Here is a 27,961-nt window from a genome sequence, read left to right on the forward strand (position 1 = left end):
ATGGAGACCAGGACGGGAACAGGCACTTTGATCGCCTCATGAAGATAGGTTCGGCCAAACTCAGCAAACCACTCAAAGAAGCTCGTACAGAAAGTCACTGGGAATAGGCGCATCGGAGCTGGGAATAAGCTCAAGCTGAGAGAAGCAGACCTGCGCACACAACTGCCCCTCCCTGGTAAGGAGTTGCGCATTATGGGGAATCATACGTCCTTAGGAACAAAGACTGTCCTGGTAACCTTACGCTTATTCTCCTTATTAACAATTGGACAGTTTATGATCCTGAAATATGGGACCAAACTGAGGTCAAGGTGTGGGACTGTAACTAAAAATGACAAGGTTGCGGTGGGATTGCTCAGCACCTGGCAAGCAATCTCTGAGGCCTTAAAGAGGCCTGTGGGACCACAGTCAGAAGCATGTGGTTTGCCAGATAGTGAGGGGGCTGCGGGCTCCTTTACTGACCCGACTGCTACGCCATGGGCCCCTCTGCTTCCACAGCCATCGAAGGCCTTTGCTGTTACGCCCCCTGGTGACCTGGACGTGCCTTTTGACCCAGGCCCTATTGGCCTTGAAAAGGAGATGGATATGCTTTTCTTCGATCCCGGAAGAACGGGATACATAAGGCCTGAAGACCGAGTTGCTTGACAACTTAAAGCAAGACATATTGTTCAAAAGGAATGGAAAATGGAGACTTGTTTGTAATCAAGAAAAGGAATGGAAAATGGAGACTGTTAAGTCATGGAACTTGGAGGATTGTTTGTTACCTTTCCTGATTGTACGTATGTATAGGCATACTTGTGTTTAGTATGTAAAGCAATGTTCTGTATATTTAGAATGTTCAAAGTTCTCGTGTGCATGTTGGTGGAGCGTAGACTCCCCGCACACCCAGTGCTGTTTACTTGCCTTTTATACCTTTTAGAAATATTTGTTTTATAAATATTACAAAATTCAGGTTGAGTTGAGACCTCATTTATAACAGCGACCTAGCCCCTGTCTATTCAGCTGTGGGAGCCGCTGAGATGTAGGACTCTCTAGGCATGCCCCGGGAGATTCTCAGAGGGACTCCTCACCTCAGCTGGCTCACCACGGGGACAGACAAATACCATCTTTTGTAAAGGTATTCTTTTTAGAATTTTGCTTGGTTGGTATAGTGTTGGTTTGGAAGGTACCTGTAAAGCATAGAAGACGTTATATGTTGGGGTGCTGTATTACTAGTCACTGGGATACCATGTGATCTAGTTAGTACTTTGTTTTGTGGATGTAGTATGGGACCAATTGTAGAACATCTACAAAACAAAGTACTACTAGATCACACGGACTCCCAGTGACTAGTAGTATGGGACCAATTGTAGAACTAGTCACTGGGAGTCCATGTTGTGAGAAACACTCCGTAGCCAATAAGTTAGGCTCAGGCGAGGATCTCAGTGAAGTAGTAATTTATTCGCGATTGCAAAGGCGGGCACCCCACAAGCAGGAGAGCGCATCTACTAGTTCCAAAACACAGCCACGGAACCGCGGATCAGGACTCCACACTCGCTTCGTACAGAAGTACGCCTCACTCACACATCACGCAGAGTCTCACCCGACCCCCAAGGCAATACTTAATATTTCTTACCTTGGTCTGTGCACAGACTTACCGGATCAATTCTTAAAAACCTGGAGTGCCTACCTTCTTCCCTTCCCCACTGCTTCACGGATCCTGCCTCTTTAACCAGTCTCGGGCCCTCTGTCAGCTTTCCGCAGAACCGCCACCGTCGATGCACAGGACTGCTGAAATCAGCGGGGCATGCCTTCTTGCTGCTGCGGCGGTGGGGCTCCCCAGTAGGTGACTGGATCACGGACGAGCCCCCAAATTGCGAGAAACACTCCATAGCCAATAACTTAGGCTCAGGCGAGGATCTCAGTGAAGTAGTAATTTATTCGCGACTGCAGTGGCGGGCGCCCCACAAGCAGGAGAGCACACCTACTAGTTCCAAAACACAGTTTATATACTTTTTGATGACAGGACCCTCCCCTGTTTCCCCAATGAGGGGGTAATCCAGGTTCACAATCTATCTGATGCTTCACAAACAATGCATGGCCTTCAGTAGCCAGCCTGTCAAATTTCAATTTCCTTTTGCCATTTTTACTGTTTGAAGTGGTAATGTTTCTTCACTTATCTGACTTGATTTAACACCGTGATTTTCACCTAATTGTCCTAAGGAGTCTGGTTGTCTGCATTTTACAAGGTCACCTGCTTAAGCTTTCTTATCACTGTAAGCATATCTCAGTACCACATTCCTTCCTTCTAAACAATGTAACTCTGCAAAAACAACATTTCTATTCCTACAATGTGATTTAGTCAGTACTTTGTTTTCGTTTTAGATTTGTTTTGGCACTTTTTCTCTGCATGTGTTCTTGACATTGAATAACAGAAAACACTTAACATTCACAATTTATACTGTGAAATCTGTTGTAATAAGTGATACTATTTGTAGTAGTGATTGCTGTTTTGTCTTGCTTGAGTCAAAGGTGTAAGGGGCCTCTTCGTGTGATTGCGTGATTGTGCTGTGTGAGTGAGACGCAGCATCGCTGCGAAGCGAGTGCAGAGTCCTGATGATCCGTGATTCTGCTATTCTGTGAGGAATATGACTGGAGACGGATGAAGTGTAAGAGATTGAGAAAAGGCATCATAATGGGAAGAATTTTGAGTACTATTTATAAAAAGACCCCTCTTGGTAGTATCTTGGCCCATTGGAAGGACATTGGTGGGCCACCTGGAGGAAATGTTAATCGTAAGACCTTAATTAAGTATTGTAACCAATGGTGGACTCAATAGAGAGTAAAAAAAAAATCAGGATCTGGACCGGGGAGACATTGATCTAATGATGGGGGAGATGATTGAGATGATGGAATCAGAAAACCAGCTAATTCTTAAAACAGCCTGAGTTCATGTGCAAGCTCAGATTGCCATTTGGACTGCTTTGTAGATGATTGCATTCCTCTGACTGACCCCCACTGAGATCCTAATCACCCTGGAAATTATGAACGGTTATGTAAATACCAAAATCTGATTAAATTGGGAATTGAGAACTGGTTCCAAAAGCTATAAATCTATAAATCATCCAAACATATGTAGTATCCAACAAGGTCCAAAGAAAAACCCCTACCAAATACAATACCAACTTTGAAATGCAATGGAAAAAAAAAAAAACAAACACTATTTGGACCTGGCTTCAGAAGACAAATAGAGGCAAATGGCTAGCCTCTTTCTAGGGCAATCGGCCCCTGATATCAAGAATTACAGAAATAGCAAGAAATTACAGAAATTGGAGGGATTGGAGGACAAGACTTGGGAGACCCAGAAAGGTTATTGAATGCAGCGTGGAAAGCAATTAGGAATAGGGAAGATGCAAAGGACAGAAGTTATCTAAGGTAATAGCCACAGCAAACAGTGACTGCACTACAACAGAAAGAGAGAAGGAGGGGGGCAAAAGGGGAATTGAAAAAGTTAAAGAAAAGACTTTAGGAGGGTTTACAGGACAGAACCAGTGTGCATACTGCAAGAAGGAAGGACATTTGGGGAATAAAAAAAAAAAAATAAAAAAAATAATTAAAAAACAAAACAAAACAAAACAAAAAAAAAAACAAAAGAGGATTGCCTTAGGTTGCACTTTAAATTTACAACAGTCAGAACAGGAATGACGGAGACCTGGGGCATCTACCCTAGCAGGTCCACTGGTTGAAATAAAGCTAGGGAATGAAGAGAGAGGCTTGGATTTTTTTGTTGCTTACGGGAGCTTCTTTCTCTGTGTTAATTCAAAATTTGATTCTGGAAAGACGCTGAGTCTATAAATGTAATAGGAGCAACTGGCCAACAGGAAAAGGCATTTTTGCAATCCTTGAAATTTAAATTGGGAAAAATAATTGTAATACATCAATTTTATTACTTATCAAATTTGCCAAGGCCCTTATTGGGAAGGGACTTCATAGAAAAATTGGATGCAAAAATTTATTTTGAACAAGGGAAAATGGAAATAAAAGTAACATATTAAACTCGTAAGTCTATCCCTGGCGAGTCCAGAGAAAGCTCCAGACAGGACTCGCTGAATGGATGTAATTATGAACCAAGTGTATCTGGGAGTTTGTGCTACAGGAATACCCGGGGGAGCAAAGAATATAGTAACTGAAAAAAAAATTGATTTAAAGGAAAATGCTCCCAAGGTATGCCAAAAGCAATACCCACTAAAGGTGGAAGACAGAAGGGGAATGGAAGGAATAATTAATAACTTTCTTAAATATGGACTATTAGTAGAATGTGAGTCAGAATATAACACTCCATATAGGCCCAGTTAGAAAGGCAGATGGAACCTATCGTATAGTCCAGGACTTAAGGGCCATCAATAGGGTCACAAAAGATTTATACCCTGTAGTAGCCAACCCCTATAAACTTTTGACAAAATTAGAAAACGGTCAAGTTTGGTTCATGGTACTAGATTTAAAGGATGCCTTTTCCTGCCTGCCCATGGTGACTGAAAGCCAGAAACTCTTTGCCTTTGAATGGGAAAATCCCAATACATGAAGAAAAACTCAGCTTACTTGGACTGTGTTAGCCTGTGATCTTGAAGCTTGGAAAACCCCTTCAGGAAAAGGGGACACTGCTGCAATACATAGATGACCTGTTGATAGCTACCGAAGAAGAAAAGGAGTGCGTGGAATGGACTATTAGTTCACTTTTTTTTTTTTCGGCACTAATACCGTGAACCCAGACTTTCCTTAGTAACAGAGTTTCCAGATCACCCCTTCATGATTGCATCAAGACCATGGACACGGTATACTCCAGCTGACCAGACTTAAAGGAAACACCCCTAGAAGATGCAGAGGATTGTTACATAGATGGCAGCAGCTTCGTCTGCCAGGGAATTTACCTCACAGGGTATGTGGTAAGAAACATCAGCCCAAAAGGTGGAAATCATTGCCTTGATAAGAGCTCTTGAGCTGGCAAAAGGGAAAAGAATTAACATTTGGACAGATTTGAAATATGCCTTTGGTGTGGTGCATGCACACGGGGCAATTCAGAAGGAGAGAGGACTCTTATCATCCTCAATTAAACATGCAGAAGAGATACTGAAGTTACTCCAAGCGGTATACCTGCCTACTAAAGTTGCCATTATGCACTGTAAAGGACATCAAACAGGGGAAACTGATATTGGAAGAAGGAAATAGATTGGCTGATGCAGAAGCCAAAGGGGAGGCAGAACGGGCATCTGAGAGTCAAATTTTGGCACTAGTACCAGGAACAGAAAACCAGGCATTAACAAAAGCCTTAGAAGATGAAGTAGAATATTCTAAGATAGATAAGCAATTAATTGAAGACGTAAAGGGAAAATGTTACCTACAGGTTTAGCACAAATAAATGATGAGAGAATTGTGGTACTGTATTACACGGTCTGTTCTGAAAGTAGTAGGACTGGCTTTTTCCTGGGCGAATGGGCGGACGAGAGGCGGTCTGCGCGCGCAGGATCGGTGGAGGGGGATATTGGGAACGCTGGGAAAAATCGGCAGTCAGCTGTTGAAGAGAGCAGGTTGCTTGTACTGTGAACACCTGTCGAAACGCCTCGTCACGGAGAATCATGGAGCGTTTACTGGAGCAGCGATACGCGATCAAATTTTGTGTAAAGTTTGGTAAAACGGGCAAAGAGACTCACGACATGATTAAGGAGGCCTACGGTGATGCTGCCATGGGTAGATCAAGTGTTTTTGAGTGGCACAAGCTGTTCCAAGAAGGTAGGGAAAGAGTGGAAGACGACGACCGCTCTGGACGCCCTTCAAACAGCAAGACCAACGAAAATGTGTCGCGAGTGAAAAATTTACTGAACTGTGATCGCAGGATGAGTATCAGAATGATTGCTGATGACTTGAGCATTCCTCAAACCCAATCTTTTGAGACGGTGAAAGAAAACTTAGCCATGAGGAAAGTGTGTGCGAAGTTTGTGCCGCTAGTGTTGTCAGAGGAGCAAAAGGCCAACCGGAAAGCGATCTGCCAGGATCTTCTTCATCATGTGAATGAGGAGCCCAACTTTTTGGACAATGTAGTGACCGGTGACGAGACGTGGGTGTTTGAATACGACCCGGAAAGTAAGCGGCAGAGCACAGAATGGCACACCCCTGCTTCCCCACGCCCCAAGAAAGCACGAATGAGCAAATCCAAGCAAAAGTCCATGCTCATTTGCTTTTTTGATCGACATGGAGTCATCCACAAAGAGTTTGTACCACCCGGACAAACAGTTAATGCATTTTTTTACGTGGAAGTCCTCACAAGACTGCGAAAACGCATTGCTCGTGTCTGCCCAGCCATCATCAACAATTGGCGGCTGCACCATGACAACGCGCCGAGCCACACAGCGTTCCGCGTAGTGGAGTATCTTGCTCAGCACAAGGTGGCAACGCTGCCTCAGCCCCCCTACAGCCCCGACTTGGCCCCGCCAGACTTTTTTCTGTTCCCGAGAATAAAATCGACACTCAAGGGGAAGCATCACACATCGGTAGAGGCGCTTCAAGAGGCCGTGACGAGGGAGCTAAACAGCATTCCGGTCCAGGTGTTCCTGGAGGCGTACGAAAACTGGAAAACTCGTTGGCAGCAGTGTGTAGATGCGGAAGGGTGCTACTTTGAAAAATTCTAATTGTTTGTTCTATTCTCATGAATATTTTTTTTTTTTAAACGAGTCTTACTACTTTCAGAACAGACCATGTATATTGGGTGGTAATTGGAGAACATAATAAAACATGCTGGGGAGCTGAAATTTTATAACAGTTTTTAAGTAGGACATGGATAGGACCTAATTTGTATACCATTGTCAGACAGGTGTCATATGTCTTAAAAATTACCCACAGACAGGAATCAAACCCCAAATGGGAACAATAGAGAAGGGAAATGTTCCTGGGAAACAGTGGCAAATAGATTTTTTCAGACTCCCAAGAAAAGGGAGGTTTAGATGCTATTGGTACTAACAGACACCTTTTCCAGATGGCTAGAAGCATTCCCATGTAGAACTAACAAAGCCAGAGAAGTGTCCAAAGTATTGTTGAATTAAATTATACTGAGCTTTGGTGTACCTTCAGTAACGTCATCTGAAAGGGGACCACACTTCACTGCAGAACTGACCCAACACGTCAGCAAAGTGCTGGGGATTGATTATCAACTACGCACTCTATATAGGCCACAGGTGAGTGGCCAAGTGGAAAAAAAAAAAAAAAAAGAATCATTTGATAAAACAATACATTGCTAAAATCTGTCAAGAAATCAACATATTGGTATCAGGCGCTACCCATGGCACTTCCTAGAATTAGAACTAGGTCTAGGACCAAGGAAAAACGAAGCCCCTTTGAGATACTCTATGGCAGGCCTTATAAATCAATAAGAATGTTTTAGGAACTAGACCTTTTATTAGCCTCCCAAGGGGAAGTATGCACTTTAATAAATATTAGTTGCTGTATGTATGTAAATGAAGCAGGATGAATTGAGACTGATCTCAAAAAAGTATTTGGAAAAGACCAAGATCTTACATAAGGTAGTTCAAGATGACACTTCCTGGGGTTTTTGAGAATTATGGAACAAACTGACCTCTTGATTACTGTAATATATGGCATAATAATTCGTGTCAAGAAAATAGTTGATATTAATAAAGAAGGGGGAGATGTGGGATTGTGGCCATGGGGGTCGGAAAGCCCTGTGGTTGATGGTAACATCAGACTCTTAACGATGAGGCCATCAGGAATGTAAAAGAGTTTAGAGGGAACAAAGAAGGGTGATTCAGGAGACTCCATGCAATCTGGGGTTGCTTGTTCTCCAGCCATTAAGGCATGGAAGTTGCTGGGTGTTTGCTGTTGTTGTTATATGCAAAGTTGTTTGACCAATGAAAAGTTGTTTTTGAAACGGACTACTGTGGGGTGAAGGGTATAAGAGGGGAGCCTGTCCTTGTTATAAAAGCCAGAAGTCGTTTGTACTTATCAAAACAGAATTTATTAAAGCAAGTGGTCAAGCAGGCAAAACAGCGCTGGGCAGCTGGGGAGTCTCTTGCTCCACCAACGGTGTGCCTTACCCCTGCCAGGGTCCACTTTTATTGTCTAGTGGTCCCGGGTTGAGTGGCACATCCTGGTTCCTTCTGCGGTTGCGGAAACAGTTGCTAGGGGGTCCTCACGGGCTCTCTGATGGTCATGGGGATGAAGGTCATAGTCTTCCTCTGCGTTGCAGATTGATTGTCCTTTCCTTATTTGGGCATTTCAGTTACTGCAATTGTTACCTTGCAGCAGGTAGTTATCACAATTGTTGGCTCAACAGGATGTGGCGGTTGGAGATAGTCAAGTTACAGAGGTTAAACAGCTTATCCGGTTACCCCCACCGGTTTGATAGACAAATTCTTTATACAGTCTTTATTACATCCTCAAGAAAAAAAAAAAAGAAAAAGAAAAAGACAACACGATATAATGAAGTTATGAAAGAAGGAATGAAAAGGAACAGGCTACCAGAACAGGGACCAGGACAAGAATAGGGACATTGATCACCTCATGAAGTGAGGTTTGGCCTCACAAACTCATAGGTTTGGCCAAGCTCAGCAAACTGCTCAAAGAAGCTCGTACTGAAAGTCGCTGGGAATAGGCACATCGGAGCTGGGAAGAAGCTCAAGCTGAGAGAAGCGGACCCACGCACACAACTGCCCCTCGCTGGTAAGCAGTTGTGCATTATGGGGAATCATACATCTTTAGAAACAAAGACTGTCCTGGTAATCTTACAGCTTATTCTCCTTATTAACAATTGGACAGTTTATGATCCTGAAATATGGGACCAAACTGAGGTCAAGGTGTGGGACTCTGCAACTAAAAATGGCAAAGTTGCAGTGGGATTGCTCAGCACCTGGCGAGCAATCTCTGAGGCCTTAAAGAGCCATGTGGGGCCACAGTCAGAAACATGTGGTTTCCAAACAGTGAGGGAGCTGTGGGCTTGTTTACTGATCCTTCTGCTACACCACTGGCCCCTCTGCTGCTACAGCCATCAAAGACCTTTGCTGTTACGCCCCTTGGTGACCTGAACGTGCCTTTTGACCCAGGCCCTATTGGCCTTGAAAAGGAGATGGATATGTTTTTCTTCAATCCGAGAAGAAGAGGATACATAAGGCCCGATGTGGGGTTATTCTGGGTTGTGCCTGCGTGCACGAGGGGAAGTGTTTGGGGGTGCCTGCGAGCACAGTGGGAGGGGTCCTGGGTTCCTGGGTGGGAGGCTTTGACACTATATAAGATAATGTCACGCAGCAATAAGTTGGCTTACGGCACAGAACGCTGGTTGTTGTGTCCGTTTGTCCCGGGGCTTTCGGTCGGGTTATCTGACATTTGGTGACCCCGACGTGATACAATTCTCAACGTGAAACCGGTTGGCGCGAGTTAGGCGTGGTGCGTACGTGCTAGGTACGCGGGTGGCCATGGGGCCTGGAGTCGATGAGATGGTGAGTACTGTTAAATCCTTGGCCAAGGAAGTAGGGATAACACTACGAAAGAAGGACGTACAGTCCCTCTTGTTCTGGGTGACATGCTGGAATCTGGCAGTCTCCTGTCCATTGCCTGAGACAGACCGTTTTAGAAATGGTGGGACGGGATTTATTTGATAGCGCCTGCATCGGGAACAAAGAGGCGCTGACTTTATTTCCGACGTATGGGTCGGTGCGAGTGGTTTTGGAAAAGGTAGCCAACGTGACATGCCTGTGGGCTGCTGTGCACCGCACGCCTTTGTCTGATGGGGATGGTGAGGATAAGCGGGCTCCTATGGAGCTGCCAGTAAATAACAATCTAAAGGAGGGGTCAGGGCAGGCGAAGGAGGAGGCTCTATCGGGAGATGAAAATAATGTGGAGCAGGAGAAAGAAGAAGGTGGGAACCCCCTTGTGGCCCCCCTGCGAGTTCGGTTAGATCATGAAAAAATAGCAGTGCCTAGTGCTCCCCCGGCAGAAGGGAACGCGGTACATACTTCATCGGACGGGTCCTTTTGGGGGGTAAATAAGAAGGGCTCCCTTATCCTATTCCCTGCCAGGGGTCCTGAAGGGGTAGGGGTGGCATCCGGGCAGGCGCCGGTGTTTTCGGGCTCCCTCCGGCTGCCGCTGTATGCCCCTCCGGCGTTTGACCCTGGAAAGCGGGAGGGGGTGCAAGCGCGGGTGGAGTCTTTTTTGGAGAAGCCCCTACCATCGTCCGTGTGTCGCGTTCCTGTTCCGTCGGGTGCTGCGCCCCAAGAGAGAGAATGAGTGGATAGTGAGAGTTCAACAGATGAGGAGTCTTGGGATCCTAGACAGGCTACTTCGCGACAGCCGATGCACATCCGTGAGGAGGTGCAGAAGGCAAGGGAAAAATGGATTATCAGTGCGCGAGAATGTCTTCTCTCGGGTTGTGAAATAACACCAAGTCCTGTGCGGATAGGGTGCTTTCCTGTTTTCGCGGGGTCTCAGGGACATCAGTGGCAGCCGGTAGACTATAAGATGCTGCTACAGTTAAAAAAGGCTGTACAGGAGGGTGGATTCTCTAGCCCACAGACACAGGTTTTGTTGGATGCGGTGGCTTTGCAAGGGCCCCTGATGTTTGACTGGCGGCAGGTTGCCCGAGCCTGCCTGACGGCAGCGCAGGTACCCATATTTGAGTCTTTGCTGGAAGAGGAAGGCGAAGCCTTAATGGCTCGTGCATGGGCGAACCCCCAGGATCCTTTACATGGTTTGCCTGGGGAAGCGTTGTTGGGACGAGGGCGGTGGAATACTCCGCAGGAACAATTATTGCTGCTGCAACCTATGCTTATTGCCGCCGCCGATTTGGGCTGCAGAGCATTAGAGCGGATGAATGCTGTAGTCAGCCCGACTCCCAGTTATCTGCATATTCAGCAAAAACCTGAGGAACATTTTGGGCGCTTTGCAGACAGGGTGCAGACAGCTGTGGCAAGCAGTAATTTACCACTGGAAGTGCAAGATGTTTTTTTGAGGGAATGCTTAAGAACGGGAGCTCTGCCTGAATTCAAGGCCACTCTTGCAGCACTTCCAGCTTCAGCAAGCGCGGGCAAGCTTATCGCTCGTGTCTGTGCGTTTGGCAAGGCTCAGGAAATGCAACCTCTTGCTGCTGCCCTCAGTGAGCAGATGATGGGAGTCACGTCTGCCCTCCAGGCGTTTGCCCTCCAGATGTATCCTGGTGGTTGTTTTCACTGCGGACAGCGTGGTCACGTAGCTCGTGAATGTCCCAAGAAAAGGGAACCTGTGGTCGAAAACAGCCATGTTCATTGTTGGGTGTGTGGGCGGTCTGGCCACTGCGCTCGGGAGTGCTCACAACGCAAAGGGGAAGTGAAAGAGTGTCGTGGTTCCGCTCAAGTGGGCAGCCGAACTCCACCACAGCCACTCTCTCACTCCCCCTCCTCAAAGAGGAATGGGGAGAAAATATGTGAAAAGGGCTCAAGGATTGAGATAAGGACGAGAAAATCACGCAATAATTATTGTAACGGGCAAAACAGACTCAGCATAAGAAGATAGTAAGATTTATTGCTCATTACTAACAAGCTAGAGAAGTGAGAAACAAAGGAAAGAAACCAAAAGCACCTTCCCCCCCATCCACCCTCTTCCATCTCCTCCCCCCGAGTGGTGCAGGGGAACGGGGGAATGGGGGTTATGGTCAGTCTACAGCACTTCTTCTCTGCCACTCCTTCTCGGTCACTCTCGTCCCCTGTGCTGTGGGGTCCCACCCACGGGATGCAGTCCTTGATGAACTGATCCGGCGTGGGCTTCCCACAGGCAGCAGCTCTTCCAGAACTGCTCCGGATATGGGTCCGTACCACGGGGTCCATCCCTCAGGAGAAAACTGCTCCAACCTGGCTCCCCTACGGGCAGCAGCTCCTGCCAAGTCACCTGCTCCTGCGTGGTCTCCTCTCCACGGGCTACAGGTCTGGCCCGGAATCTGCTCCGGCAGGGGTCTTCCACAGGCCACAGCCTCCGTCGGTGCAGGGCCACCTGCTCCACCGTGGTCTCCTCCACGGGCTGCAGCATGGAACCCTGCTCCACCGTGGTACTCCATGGGCTGCAGGGGGACATCCTGCTTCACCATGGTCCTCACCACAGGCCGCAGGGGACTTCTGCTCCGGCGCCTGGAGCACCTCTCCCCCTCCTTCTACACTGACCTTGGCACCTGCAAGGCTGTTTTCTCACTCCCTTGACTCTCCCGGCTGCTGTGTGGCGCAGCGTTTTTTTCCCTGTCTTAAATATGCTCTCACAGAGGCGCAAAACAACATCACTTATTGGCTCAGCTCTGGAAAACGATGGGGCCCTTCCCAAACATGTGGCAGCTTCTAGATCTTTCTCACAGAAACCACCCCTATGGCCCCCTGCTACCAAAACCTTGTCACGTAAACCCACTACAAAGAGGAAAAAAGGGGGGGGGGCAGTCGGGAAACGCCAACGCTGGGACGAAAAGGGACCCGCCGTCTCGGCCACAAGCGTGGGTCCCAACCCCCATCGAGCAGGGGTGGACAAGTCCGCTGTCCAGTCTCGGGCCAGAAAACAATTGGTACAGGGAGCTATTATTATTCTACATCAGGGCCAGCTGCAGCACCTACTGCTTTTTGGCTACGTGTCTGTGCCCCACGTTGCGTTTCCACAATGGGATGAACTCCTTGCCCTCGCTATAGAGTGGGCTTGAACGAAGCAACTCCTGCTTGTCCTTGCCTTGTGCCCTGCAGTGTACAGGGGCTACTGGCAGGAGTATGCTGTGGGCTACCGGACCGCTCCGCTATTTCCAACGCCATACACTTACAACCTACGGTCTGCTGAGCCAGTACCCAATGGGACACTTTGTGGGTTGTTCCTGCCTGCTGCTTGCCAGGGAAGGAAGCTGACTACCATCCGTATCAATGCCACCGTGCAGGCAGGTATCAATCTGACACATGAAACACACTTGTCATCGGACGGCACCACGCATGCGACGGAGGACGGAAAAGAAGCCGTTCTGCCGGGGACGCAATTGTGCGGAAGACAAAATAAAAGAAGAGCAGCGTGACGCAGAACAGAATTGGCTGGGGGCAACTTTCGAGGGGCTAGGCTTTCATCTAGAAGGATGGCTTAAATCACTTTTGCAAACAATATTGCTACCAGTAATAGTATTCATTGTGATAGGGCTAGTATATGCATGTATAAAAGCAAAAACAGCTAAAAGCAGTATAATGAATTGCAGCCTGCTGACCATTCTCACCAAAAATCATGAAGGGTTCCCATTATCACCACCTGTTCCTGGGACGGATACTCGTCCCTAAGTAGTTATGATTAAATCACGCTTAGCGTAACGGGTTAAAGGGGGTGCACTACTGCATAAAGAGGGGGGAGATGTGGGGTTATTCTGGGTTGTGTCTGCGTGCACGAGGGGAAGTGTTTGGGGGTGCCTGCGAGCACAGTGGGAGGGGTCCTGGGTTCCTGGGTGGGAGGCTTTGACACTATATAAGATAATGTCACGCAGCAATAAGTTGGCTTACGGCACAGAACGCTGGTCGTTGTGTCTGTTTGTCCTGGGGCTTTCGGTTGGGTTATCCGACAGCCCAAAGGCCGAGTTGTTTGACAACTTAAAGTGAGACATACATGTATTGTTCCCACGACTAGCCCTGGAATTCTCCGGTGTTTGTAATCAAGAAAAGGAATGGAAAATGGAGACTGTTATAAGTCATGGAGGACATTGATAGTAATAGACTTAAAGGATTGTTTGTTGCCTTTTCTGATTGTACATATGTAGAGGATGTATAGGCATACTCGGGTTTAGTATGTAAAAGCAACGTTCTGTATATTTAGAATGTTCGAAGTTCTCGTGTGCGTGTTGGTGGAGCGTAGACTCCCTGCACACCCAGCGCTGTTTACTTGCCCTTTTATAAATATTACTAAATTCAGATTGAGTTGAGACTTCATTTATAACATTACACAACTTATCTTGGCTTAAGCAATTGTTTATAGGAACATGTATCTTCCTTATAGTAGTATTCTTAACTTGTATATTAGTAGAGTGTACATTTTCGTGCTGCATAAAAGGACTAGGTGATTATGAAATTTGGAAGTGTAACAAAATCAAGCACCTTGTAGAAACTGGTAGGAATTTTATGAAAACTTTGAATCAAGGAGTGTTATAAGCAAAAGAATTTGCCTAGGATAAAGCAAAGGGGGGACTTCAGACAGGGAACAAGATAAAGGATGTTGATTCCTAGGTCTTAGCTAGCACAATTGTATGTTAACAACCCCAAAGATAAGGGAGTAAAAGACTGTGCATAGATAATGGAACCAGAAAGAACTGGCTTGACTGCTGATGTCTGTCAAAGAAAGTAAGGGTCAGGAATTTAGAAGACTTCATCAAGAAGTCTTCTTCAAGATTTAGAAGCCTTCAAGAGACCACCAGAGTACACAGGATGACTACCCTAGGACTCCAGTATGCATGTGAATAGGGGCAGGAACCTACATTAATGATTCTTCCAGAGAATGAAATGAATATGTATTTGTCCCACTAATATAAACACACTGCCAGTAACCCTTAGTGTGTGTGTATTAGGCGGAGCGTTCCCCCTCCCACCTGGTGCCATAATGAAGAATACCTGCTTAATAACTTTGGTTATTGAGTTTTCATTGTGTCAGTTTGATCACAGTTCTAATTTGAGCCCTATTTTAAATATATTTTCTACTTCACACTGTGAAAGACAGAAATTGTACTGGCCATTGTTATTCTGCCTCATTTGTACTATTTTTGAGATTTCTTTGAACTGTCTATGAAATATCTAGTCCTGCTAATGAAACTTTTTCATGTAATTAGGTTTACTTATCAACTTAATGCCTTCAAGATAAGTAAGAGGATCTGAAACATACTGCAATTGAAGGGCCATTTAAAATGAGGATGTATCTGATGCATCAAGAACTATTTTTAGAAATTGCTATTATCTGTTTTTCCTGACTGTGTTTTACATACATAGGTGTTATATATGGAGTGGTAATTCGTGTCGAGAAAATGGTTGATATTGATAAAGAAGGGGGAGATTTGGGAATGTGGCCATGGGGGTCAGAAAGCCCCGTGGTTGAGATAACATTAGACTCTTAAGGATGAAGCCATCAGGAATATAAAAGAGTTTAGAGGGAACAAAGAAGGGTGATTCAGGAGACTCCATGCAGTCTCAGGGTTTCTTGTTCTCCAGCCATTAAGGCATGGAGGTTTCTGGGTGTTTGCTGTTGTTGTTACATTCAAAGTTGTTTGACCAATGAAAAGTTGTTTTGAAAAGAACTGCTGTGGAGAGAAGGGTATAAGAGGGGAGCCTGCCCTCAAGATAAAAAAAAAAAGAAAAAAGGAAGGCAACACGATGAAGTTATGTCATCAATAAAGAAGCAGGAAAAAGGAGTGAAGAGGAACAGGCTGGCAGAATGGAGACCAGGACGGGAACAGGCACTTTGATCGCCTCATGAAGATAGGTTCGGCCAAACTCAGCAAACTGCTCAGAGAAGCTCGTACAGAAAGTCGCTGGAAATAGGTGCACTGGAGCTGGAGAGAAGCTCGAGCTGAGAGAAGCAGACCTGTGCACACAACTGCCTCTCACTGGTAAGCAGTTGCGCATTATGGGGAATCATACGTCCTTAGGAACAAAGACTGTCCTGGTAACCTTACAGCTTATTCTCCTTATTAACAATTGGACAGTTTATGATCCTGAAATATGGGACCAAACTGAGGTCAAGGTGTGGGACTCTGTAACTAAAAATGACAAGGTTGCGGTGGGATTGCTCAGCACCTGGCAAGCAATCTCTGAGGCCTTAAAGAGGCCTGTGGGACCACAGTCAGAAGCATGTGGTTTGCCAGATAGTGAGGGAGCTGTGGGCTCCTTTACTGATCCGACTGCTATGCCATCGGCCCCTCTGCTTCCACAGCCATCGAAGGCTTTTGCTGTTACGCCCCCTGTTGACCTGAACATGCCTTTTGACCCAGGCCTATTGGTCTTGAAAAGGAGATGGATATGCTTTTCTTCGATCCCGGGAAGAACGGGATACATAAGGCCTGAAGACCGAGTTGCTTGACAACTTAAAGCGAGACATATCGCTCAAAAGGAATGGAAAATGGAGACTGTTAAGTCATGGAACTTAAAGGATTGTTTGTTACCTTTCCTGATTGTACGTATGTATAGGCATACTCGGGTTTAGTATGTAAAGCAATGTTCTGTATATTAAGAATGTTTGATGTTCGTGTGTGCATTTTGGTGGAGTGTAGACTCCCCACACACCCAGTGCTTGCCTTTTATACCTTTTAGAAATATTTGTTTTATAAATATTACATAATTCAGATTGAGTTGAGACCTCATTTATAACATAGGGAAATTTAAATATTGAATGTCTAGGGAATTCAAATATTATCTCAGTCTTTAAGAACAAACCTTTGTGGAATTTTAAAGATATTTCCAGTAAAACAGAAAGAAAATATTTACTTGGGTCTTCTGATTATAGCATCTCAAAAGGTTATTGTGCTAGTTTCAGCTGAGATAGAGTTAATTTTCTTCTTAGTAGCTGGTATGGTGCTGTGTTTTGGATTTAGGATGAGAATAATGTTGATAACACAGGGATGTTTTAGTTGTTGCAGAGCAGTGCTTACAGTAAGTGAAGGATTTTCAACTTCTCATACCGCCCTGCCAGGGAGGAGGCTGGGGGTGCCCAAGAAGCTGGAAGGGGACAGAACCAGGACAGCTGACCCAAACTAGCCAAAGTGATATTGCATACCATATGACATGATGCTGAGCGATAAAAACTGGGGGGAGTTGGCTGGGGGAGGGCTGCTGTTGCTCAGGGTCTTGCTGGGCATCAATCAGCTGGTAGTGAGCAATTGCATTGTGCATCATTTGTTTTGTGTATGCTTTTTTGTTGTTATTGTGTGGGTTTTTTCTTTCCTTTCCTTTTTTTTTTTTTTTTAAATTTCTTATTAAACCGTCCTTATCTCAACCCACACGTTTTTGCACTTTTCAATTCTTCCCCCCATCCCACTGTGGGGTACAGAAGAGAGTGTGCAAACAGCTGTGTGATGTTTAGCTGCCTGCCAGGTTAAACCACAAATTATGTACATTTGTATTACTCTGCACATCAGAAAACAAAACAAAACAAAACAAAAAAACAAAAAACACACATTATTGAGAAAAAATGGTTTAAGAGTTGCTATTGTCTTATTTGAAAGCATACTGATAGCTATTATTTGTTGTGAGTTAGAAACGTATGTATTCTTTCTTAGCACATGTTCACGTGCAAGCAAAAGTAGTTTTTCTTTGACAATTTATTCATTAGAAAAGAATTTATTGCAATATAAGCGACTACAAATTAGAGTGAATATTTGTTCAGTAGTACAGCTGTCACACAAAGAATAACTTGAACTGTGAGTATACCTAACTGCTGTTTGACTTGTAACTGCATTTACAATGTTTTTTGCTTTCTCCAAGGTACTTTAAAAGGTAATTACCAGTTTGAACTTAGTTATGTAGTCTTTTTCCATGATATTTTTAAAAAATATGGAAGCTTTTCACTTAATTGTGCAAATTTAAATGTTATGATTATGCTTTATAGGCATAAAGTAAAAATGCATAGTTAAGCATGAACATAAACATGAATTTAAACATGAACATTATTTTACCTTTTTCAATTTTAACTTTTTAGCTTCAGTAGTAGTTAAGTTTTATCCTGTTAGGATGCTTTAAAATGGAATATTTAGAAAAAAAAGTAAGATTTGATCAAAAACTAGAATTTGAGCATGTGTTCAAGTTTCTGTAAAATTAGAACTGACTTTGCAGGGGAGTGCCTCTTAAGTGGAATAGAAGTTAGCATTTCTATAATAATCAGTTATCCAAGTTAGGAGTATGAACTGCAGGGTGACATCCTTGATGAGGATTAAATCATCACAAAAGTGAAATTTGACAAAAGATAATGTGGAACTCTGCTAAGATCTTCATGAAGAATGAAAATTTGGAGGTGGGGCAAACTGCTGAAGGAATTGTACATCTTATTTTTAATAGAATTATGATTACATTTTCAGCATTAATAATTTTATGTACTGTTTTTCATTATTCTTTAAGACTGGTTATGAGATTTTACTTGTATGATTGCTGTTTGTCTCTTTTGGAACTCTATCATACATGGACTGCTCTATGAGCTTTCATTGTTCGTGGAGACATTTCTCTTTGGTCACTGTCACTAATCTAAGGGTGGATGTTGTTTTCTGCAACTGATTTTTCATTTTTTAGAAATTGCATGACTAGTATGTTTTAAAGTATATTTTACTGCCATTTAATTAACTAATCCAGAAAATTATTTTGGAATTAGCTAACATTCATGAAAATTTTAATCAGGCAACCTTCAAAATATCATTTTAGGAATTAATATGTATATCATAACAGGCTAAAATAAATAAATATAATATACATTTATCACCAATGTACTGTTGTAAAAAACACTTATGTTTTTTTATTTGAAACTGTTTTGTTTTTTAATCTGAGTAGAATAAAACTTGTGTAATAATGTTTTAGTGGTTTGAAACTGTGAAATAGCTTACATGACTTTATCTGAACAACTGATATTCACTAGCGGAAATCTTTCCATGCAAGTTGCATTAAAAAACTGAGGAAATGCAAAAAGTATATTTAATCTGTTTTCTACTTTAAGGGCTATCCCTTTTATTACTTTTACCTTTGCATATAATTATTCTTGTGTAGTACTAAAAAGGAATGTTAGAAGAATATTGTCACTACAATATGTCTTTAAAAACACTTGAAGTCAAAGATACCTGTAAGTGCAGAGGGAAGTGAAATTTCTTTCAGGTGACAACACAGGTTAGGGAAAACAAATGCCTTGAAGAATTTTAATCAACCATCACTAAAGTTTCCACTAACTTATTCCTCCTGTGGTAAGGGAATTATGTTTACTGTTCCGCAGAGAGCAACGAAGTAGCAAAGCTATAGTACTGTCAGGTAACATTGCTCTTTGAGACCTGATTTAGGGTTTTAACAAATGAGTTTTGATGTTCATTGTTGCACTAGGTAAAATAGTTCTTTTGGCTTAAGCAAGCTAGGTTTGGAAACTGATATTATGAAAGCAACCTTATACAAAATGTTGAAAGTGTTTTGTTACTTTTCAATGTTTTTTTTTTTTTTTCTTTTTCCAGTACAATAGAATATGCTTTATACCCTAATTTGAAAAATGTGCACTAAACTGTATGTATTAGAATTTATTGCATCTTTATAATTTTAATTTAATTAATATATAATAATATATTGCCTTCTTAAAGCATACAGAGTAGAATTTTGAGTATGTACTTGTTTAATACTATGTTTGTATCTGTGTACAGAAAGCATAGAAACAATGTGGGACCAAGCAAACCTATTTCTCAGCCACGAAGAAACATTGTAGGCTGCAGAATACAGCATGGCTGGAAAGAAGGGAGTGGACCCGTAACACAGTGGAAGGGCACAGTTCTTGATCAAGTTCCTGTAAATCCCTCTCTCTATCTTATAAAGTATGATGGATTTGATTGTGTGTATGGATTAGAACTGCACAAAGATGAAAGAGTTTCAGCACTTGAAGTCCTTCCAGACAGAGTTGGTAAGAGGTTATTCCTATATATGCATATATTGTAATTTAATATTAAATGTTCTCCACTAATCTCTCCTGACTTTCCCTGAAGATAACATCAGAATATTTAAATTTTATTAAATCACATTTTGTCACTTTGCAGATAATCCAAATTTTCACAAAGTTCAAGTTTACCCTAGTAATTACTCGTTTATGAATGGAGTAAGATCTTGTTTTTCCTGACTGCAAAGAGATCAGTAGTAGTCTCTAGAATGGGGTTAGGGGTGACCAAACCCAACACTTTCATTAATAATTTCATAGAGCTGCTCTGTGATTAGCCTCTCTTCCTCCTCTCCCCTCCCCCCACAATACAGATATTGAAAATACAGACATTATTTATTGCTATGGCCTATATTGGTCTCCCTTTACCTTGCATTATAACAGTTTGTTTAATCTGGACCGGGAGGTGTACAGTGCTGGAAAATGTTAATAAGTTTTAACATGTTAAAATAATTCCTAAAGTTCTGCAGATTTTTATTCTTCAACTATCTGGAATAGACAGTATTTGATTTATATGTGAATTGACTAACTTTCAAACAAATTTATTAATGAATCTGGATAAATATTATTTTTGACAAAGACTTACATCTGTATTTTTTCAATGGATTTATGAACTTATGTCATTTCAGCTTCATCTCGAATTAGCGATGCCCACCTGGCAGACACAATGATTGGCAAAGCTGTGGAACATATGTTTGAGACAGAGGATGGCTCAAAAGATGAATGGAGGGGGATGGTCTTGGCTCGAGCTCCTATTATGAACACATGGTTTTATATTACCTATGAGAAAGATCCTGTCTTGTACATGTACCAGCTCTTAGATGATTATAAAGAAGGTGACCTTCGCATTATGCCTGATTCCAGTGAGTAGGACAGTTACTTACTTCTTTTAGAAAGTGGCATCTCTCTTTGTGTTGTTGTTTGGCTTATGGTTTATTTATGGAAAAGAGAGATGACAAACAAGGGTCTTGTTTGTTACTCCCTTTTTTACATTTTCTTAAAAGTATCAAAACTATAGCACAACAGAAAATACACATGTATTAACTCTTGAAATATTTCACTTGAATCAGTGGTGAAGTATGCAATAAATACAGGAAAATACTGTTCTGTAGTCATGCCTAATTCTGATGGATGTACATACTTTTGTGGAAGAGAGAACGTTTGGAGTTTTTTAACTGGAAACTGACAAACTAGAAGCCTTCCACTGTTGTTTTCTTATAAAAGTGTCACAGCTCCTTGACAGGCTCTGGATTTGGATTTCTAAAGCAGTTCTTCTAAGGATAATGTTTTGGGGATAACTAAAATAGGCAGATTAATTTAGTTTGAGTGGGCATCTTCAGTTTGGAAAGTTATTGAGTAGTTCTTTAGAGGAAAGAACTTTTGAGAACTCATTTTCTCTCACGTTTAAACACAGTAACAGGAAAAATGTTTCAATAGGTCAGGAGGGATATTTTTTCTTCCCTTCTTGAAGTGAAAATTATTGGTGATATTCCTATTAATATAGAAGGATTTTCACATAATCAATATCGTTCAAGAGATTTGGATAGCCAGTATATATATATATATATATATATATATATAAAATAAAAAATAAAAAAATTGTCAAAAATATTGTACTCTCCCTGCACCTAAAAAGCACTTCTCTGACAGAGAGGCAATTTTAGCTTTAAAGTGAATTAATAATTAGATAATTAGCGTTTGGTTATGCAATGCACTACATAAATACTAGTTAAAATTAATTCATCGAGTTTGAGACTGTCTTCCTTCAGATCTAGCACTGATGATAAATAGTCTTACGGCTGAGTGAACAGGTGGCACTTACTTGCGTAGCCTCTGTAGTAATCTTACATCTTTAGATTTATTTTTTTTCAGTCTACCAAAAAATAATATATCTGTGGCTTGAAAAAAGTGTATATGTATTTTGTACATGCTCACATTTAAACTGGATTGTGGGATGTCTTAAATTATCCTCATGAACATATTGATTACTTACATCTGAAGTCTTATGTGTTGTGAATGGTTTGTTGTGTTTTCCTTAAAAGTTCTGTTTAATTAGTTTTTACAGTAGTGATTACTATATTAGAAAAGCAGGTGTCTAACATAAATTCTTATGAATTTAATGAGTTAGAAAACAAAATTACCTTTTAAGCTATAAGAACAGCAAACAACATTAATAGCAAAAGCAGTACAAAAATCTATGATATTACTTAGAGATCATGCTCAAAAGTTTAAGAAGGATAGTAACAGCAAGTTATGCAAGTATTTATTTTTGCTACATTACCATATATTTAATTGGGGAAGGATGAAACTCTTCCTCACTAATATCAGGTTTTGTATACCCATTTTGTATACAACATTCTAAATTTCCACCTTAAAAAATATTTACTCTTCCTAATGCAAAGTTCTCATTGTTAGTGAGGCTCAGTGTATTTTCTTCTCAGAAACTGACATGTTGAAAGAATAAAAGAAAAAGTGAAAATTATCATGCAGTTTTATAAGAAACAGAAAAGCTATCTTGCTTGAGTTAGAATTTCTGATGGTAGGAAAACAAACATACATTCAATAACTATTGAATGGGGAACTGATAATGAGTTCATGTGAAGGGAATGAAAGAAGGTAATTACGTAATAAACATGGGTTTTTTCTTTTTCTTTTGAGGATTTGTAGTGAGCAAGCTACAACCCTCATCATATCAGAGCAACAACTACAACCTAACACTGTACTACCATCTTACAGGTGATTATACACAGTTATAAAAAAAGATGCATTCTGTCCAGTATTTCATCATGGGCAACCAAAGGCAGGCTATTGTCTTTCAGTTCACAGCTTCTCAATCTAGTACTTAAGCACTAAATATCTGAGTCATAAATTTTCCTTGTATTTTGAACAGTGAGCAGATTTGCAACACAAAAATAATATATCTGTGGCTTGAAAAAAGTGAGCCACAAATTAAAAAAACTTTCTTTAGGAATAAGATGGTCACAAATAAAGCAAGCTCTTTCAAAGCAGGCATCTCCAAGTAATGTGTTCTCTGTGTAAAACCTTAACAAGGATTGTAAGGTATTTCTGCTTTTAATAGTTCTGCTTTGTTTTCTTATAAGGGAATAAAATAAGGGAAAAGGCCTATATGCTTTCCACATTTAAGAATTAATTGTTTTTCATGTGCTCTTTTTTCCCTTCATGCTCATCATGAGGTTATCTACTATTTACTTCTGTTTTCAAGACACTCCAAAGTATGAACTCCCTTCCCTGAATCTGGATCTTTTTCAGATAATGTGAATTGTGTCCTTAAAGATTTTGCTAGAAAAGCAAATAATGTTGTTAGACTTCAGCAACAGCATCCATTCCAGTGTGAAATCAAAAGCCCCTTTTAACAGCCTTATTGATTAAGGAGTTTACACTTAACTTAGAAGATGTGGTTTTATTGCACTGGCATGCTTGCATTGGCATTTTGAATAAAGCATGTGGGGAGAGGGACGCCTAGCATGCCTGCCTTTTTGTTAGAGACTCAGTGTCTTGTTCTGCTGGGGGTTTAAATTTAATTATCTACAAATATATTCTGTAACTAGCGTGTAAACCTTCATGTCAAAAAAATTACTTTTCTAACCAAATGAAGTGCTGTTTCTGACTTCATAAAATTGAAGATAGCATTACCTTAAAGAAAAAAATAATAATTCTGTGACTGTACTTTCTAGAAGCATGGCAGTAGTTAGGTGTTTGTCTGAACAACTTGTTTTAGACATACTCTGCATTTTAAACTTGTGATTATTTCTCATAACTTTTAAAGACTGCAGTTTTCTCTATTGAAAATAAATCTATAAATGTCTACCAAAGTACGCTGTATTTTTGTGTTACAGATGATTCACCTCCTGCAGAACGGGAACCAGGAGAAGTTGTGGACAGCCTGGTAGGCAAACAAGTGGAATATGCCAAAGAAGATGGATCAAAAAGGACTGGCATGGTCATTCATCAAGTAGAAGCCAAACCATCTGTCTATTTCATCAAGTTTGATGATGATTTCCATATTTATGTCTATGATTTGGTGAAGACATCCTAGACATCAACATGAACTTTTGCCAAATTTGTAGAACTATTAAATGTAAAATTTGTAGACACAAAGACTTGACTGCTTTTCAGTTAAATGAAAGCTTAAATGTCCCTGTGAAGCCACAGTCTCTGTCATCAAAACTGTTGTGTACTGAATGATAAAAACATTTATGTGAACGTGATACGTTTTGCATAAGAACTCCTTTTCTTGAAGGAAGTCAATATATTTGGGTGGGAGGGAGTTAAAAGCAAAGAACAGCTGCAAAATCAAGCTGTATAAAGTCAATCTAGTATTGTAATCTATTTTTTTTTCATAGATTTTAACTTTCTTCAACGTTGCACTCACCTGTTCAGCTGCCACATGGAAGTGTAGTTTGCTATTTTCGATATACCTTCTTTTGTAACATTAAATTTAATTTCTTGGCTACTGGCAGTCCTTTGTTTTCCAGGTTGATACAGAAGTGACTTTCCTGAAAGGTTTGAATGGTTTGTGCAGCAGTAAGGAGTGCCTAACACAAGTAACATCAATCTACTGTGTTTCTACACTTTATTTAACATTAAGCTTTTTAAGAATTTGTGGTACATGGAAATACTTGTGCGTTTTTAGTAGTCACAGAGCAGTTGAATATCAGTTGTTTGACTTAAGCACCTTTCAGTGTAAACGCTTTAAAGTATAAAAATATATTTAATCTGTATAACCAGTTAATTAGAAAATGCAGGTTAATGGCCCAGTTTTTACAAGTTGTAGGAACCAGTAAAATAGACACAAAAAAAGCTGCCTTCAATCCTAAATGTTGTACTTTGTTTTGTTATACACATTTCTTAGCAAAACCCAAGTGTTTGGTGCCACAAGTTTAACAGTATATATACTACTTAAGAAGACTTTAGACTATGCATTGGCAATCTCTAGTTTCTCATTTAATATCAGAACCTAGCAAACTGGATATTTGTGTGTGGATTTAGAAGCCTAAGAGTAATTAATCTTTTACATGGTAAATACAATCATGGGGGTGGGGGTGGGGCCCTTTTACATTGAAGACCTCCTTTAGAGAAGGAGAAGCGTTTGTTGCCTTCTGCTCAGTCTGCTATATTTCTTTCCTTTGCTTTTTTTTTTTTCTTTTAATTTTCTTTTGTTCTTAACCATCTTGGTTCAAGAAGGCATGTTCCCAATGTATTGTTTTTCTGGCTTTTCCATGTAAGAAGTGACCAGACAAATCTACAGCTTAAACCCATTGTTGCCTTTGGTGGTATACTTGCTTAGAGGTATGCTATTAACGTGAATTTCATTCTATGAACACTAGAATTCTGCATGCCAGTGGTATACTATCTAATGGAAGCTATAGGCAGTCTCAGTGGTTCAGTCATCTGCATTAGATTGTGGATGTAAATAGCAGCCCACAACAGACAAATCCTTCCACAGTTTTAATCTTGCAAGTTGGTTCTAAATCAAGGTTATGTTGTTGTTGTTTAAGTGTAGCAGCTTTTAAAAGCTACAGAGCTGCAACAAGGATAAGCACAGCAGCAAAATTATCATGCTTACATTAAAGCAGAGCTCTACAAGGTTCAAAGTACAGCTTCACAGAAACACAGTACATGAGGACAGTCAACACTGTTGATGGAAAGAAGGAATACATAGGTATCCAACTTTATGCAGTTAGTGGAAGGATGCAGGAGAAGTGCTGTTACTCAGAGATCTGACCTTTATTGTGGGTATCCTTGATACCAAGAACTAAGTGGTTTAAGACCCCTTCTGTCCTTTTCTTTGCCTGATTTCATATTTTAGCCTTAAGGCCTGTGCCTCATTATGCTGTTTAATGGTAATACCATATAAATATACCTTAATCCTTTGTCCCTTGCTACTATATTGCATTCTGTACAGTATTTCATCATGGGCAACCAAAGGCAGACTATTGTCTTTCAGTTCACAGCTTCTCAATCTAGTACTTAAGCACTAAGTACCTAAGTCATAAATTTTTCCTTGTATTTTGAACAGTGAGCAGATTTGCAACACAGTGCTTTCATCCTGCAGATCTGTTATGTGCTTTCTATTGACTCTTACGAGTCCTGCATGTAAATCTTAAAGCTGAGCCTGGCTCCGTGAGCCCCAGTTGATATTTGTGGCACAAGAATGAGTGAGTGTATTGATTATACACAAGATACATGAATAACTTAGTACAGTGAATTTTGGGCTATACTTCTAAGGAATACAAGGTTTGTTTTGAAATAGCTGAGGTTTACTGGAACACTTTTAGCATTAAGCTTACGTGTGGGTTTTATGCAAGACACTAATACAACACTTATTTTGCTAATTAGAATATAATCTCTAAACTGTCAAATTTATGGCAGTTTTTAGATGTCATTGTCTGTTGCATGATTTATTCTTTTAATCTTTTTTCTTAATTTTGTTATTGTTGTTAGGTTGTGATTTTTTTGTTGTTTTGTTTATTTTCTATAGCTTAAACCACCTTTTTGTAGCTTGAGATTAATTCCACTCCCTGCCATCTGCTTGGGCTTTGTTTTAGGCTCATGTTTCAGATCTGCATGCAGTGCTTTCATTAACCTGGTTGTTGGTCCCTTGTTCTAGGGGTTCTAATATGTTGGTCCCTTGTTCTAGGGGTGCAACATTACTTTCCAAATTTATCATAGGGCTTGTGATGGCACAAGACATGGATCTTTGTATAAAAGTTATTGGCCTCTCTCATTTACCTGCTGTAGTATTGTTATGTATTGTGTGCGTGATGTCAAGCTGCCAATTAAAACTTTTAAAAAGGAAAAAAAAAAAAAACTTAAAACCAGGCCATCTTTTTTTTTTTTGCATGCTTAGAATGTTAGAACGTTCAATGTAACAAACTGAATTTGCATGTTATAATGTTTAGGTTTGGGTTTTGTTCTTTTTTTGTGTGTGTGTTCAGTTTTTTGTGAATTTGCTTATTGTGCTGTTTTAATGGTTGTTAGTAGGATTAAATGCGCTGGTGAAGCGAGCATGGTGCCAACAGAAGGTAATTTTCCAGTTGTATGTGTCATACAGCATTTGAAGGGACCATGTATTCTGTTCAAGAACAAATAAAATCACAACTGATTAGTAAAACACTACATTTTTTCTTTTGAATGCCAAACCCTAAAATAAGTTGGACTGCATGAAGACTGAAATACTTTGGGGAAAATCCTATTTATTGCAATAGGCATAAGCCTTCTTTAAATGAATTATTTAAAAGGGGAGGCGTTATCTTCAGACAGAATATATTACAGATGATTCAGGGAAAAATTATTATAAAAGCAGTTTTGGGTTCCTTAAAAATGCTGTGCTTTTTGTATTTTACATCTTTCATTAGTGCAATTTGGATGGTTCTTGGTATGTGTATAGTTCAGAGGTCTTTGTATTCACATTTTAAAATTAGGTAATGACTTCATCTTTAGAGCTCGATTTCATTATTTTTATTTTATTTCGAACAATGTAGACAGTTCCCTGTTTTCTGCATTTAGAAGTATGAACACTTTAAATCTGTTACTTAATTCTGTAAGTAATTTTTATAATTATGATGTAACTCTATCCTTAAAACGTTTAAAATAAATCCTTTATGTGCAACTCATGACTGTAAATTTTGTTCTCATGAGCAAAATGTAGTGATGTGACTTCAGACTGTGAAAAAGCAGTTTCTTCATTTAAAAAAAATAAATTTAAAACAACTTAGTATTTCAATGTTGAGCCAGTATAACACTTTCCCCTATGAAATAAGTTTGCTTGCTTAGCCAATTTATTTTTCTTTGTCAAGTAAGTAGGAACACTGATAAGATAGAATTCAACTGAGGTAAAGCATAATGTTTAAACTGTATTTCACCAAAGGCAGAAAGATTCCTCTTCAGGTGGTTATGTAAGTGTGAGGGAGCCTCTATTTCCAGAATGCACTATAGCTCAAACTGTTAGCAGTAGTTCAGCAGTGGGGTACAGTAGAAGTGTTTGTCAGTGTTTAAGTGATACTGTTACCATAAAAGTCAGTCAAAGAAACTCTCTAAGGCTCAATTTGGAGTTTTAAAAAGCAGGCATTCTTTAATTGCGGTGCTGGAAGCACAGGGGATCACTCCACCTAATGTGCATGCCGAATTGTTCAAGCTACAGGGGTTATATACAATCAAAACATACATATTCATTGGATTTCCAAGAAATATTTAACATATTCATGCTATTTACTGGAATTCATTAAAATATATAAACGTCTCTGACATACGTGTCTGATTCCACTGGTGTTCTTTTGGGGGGTCTCTGGTG

At 40.9% G+C, this 27,961-nt stretch overlaps 1 protein-coding gene across 2 annotated transcripts in view; it reads left to right on the plus strand.

The window, feature by feature from the left end:
- LOC311426332 (spindlin-Z) overlaps window positions 1-27,284 on the plus strand; it is an 85,461-nt gene extending 58,177 nt beyond the window's left edge. Inside the window, exons 4-6 of one of the 2 annotated variants that reach the window (XM_084502777.1) lie at window positions 19,364-19,617; window positions 20,277-20,510; window positions 23,505-27,284. In XM_084502777.1, coding sequence (XP_084358903.1) covers window positions 19,364-19,617; window positions 20,277-20,510; window positions 23,505-23,704 — 688 coding nt within the window. In that variant the 3' untranslated portion in view covers window positions 23,705-27,284. The remainder of the gene's footprint in view (window positions 1-19,363; window positions 19,618-20,276; window positions 20,511-23,504) is intronic. The other variant, XM_084502778.1, reaches the window with a different exon arrangement.
- The last annotated feature ends 677 nt before the right edge of the window (window positions 27,285-27,961 follow it).

The sequence above is a fragment of the Aythya ferina genome (genome assembly GCF_964211825.1).
Source record: "Aythya ferina genome assembly, chromosome: W".
Classification (NCBI taxonomy): Eukaryota; Metazoa; Chordata; class Aves; order Anseriformes; family Anatidae; genus Aythya; species Aythya ferina.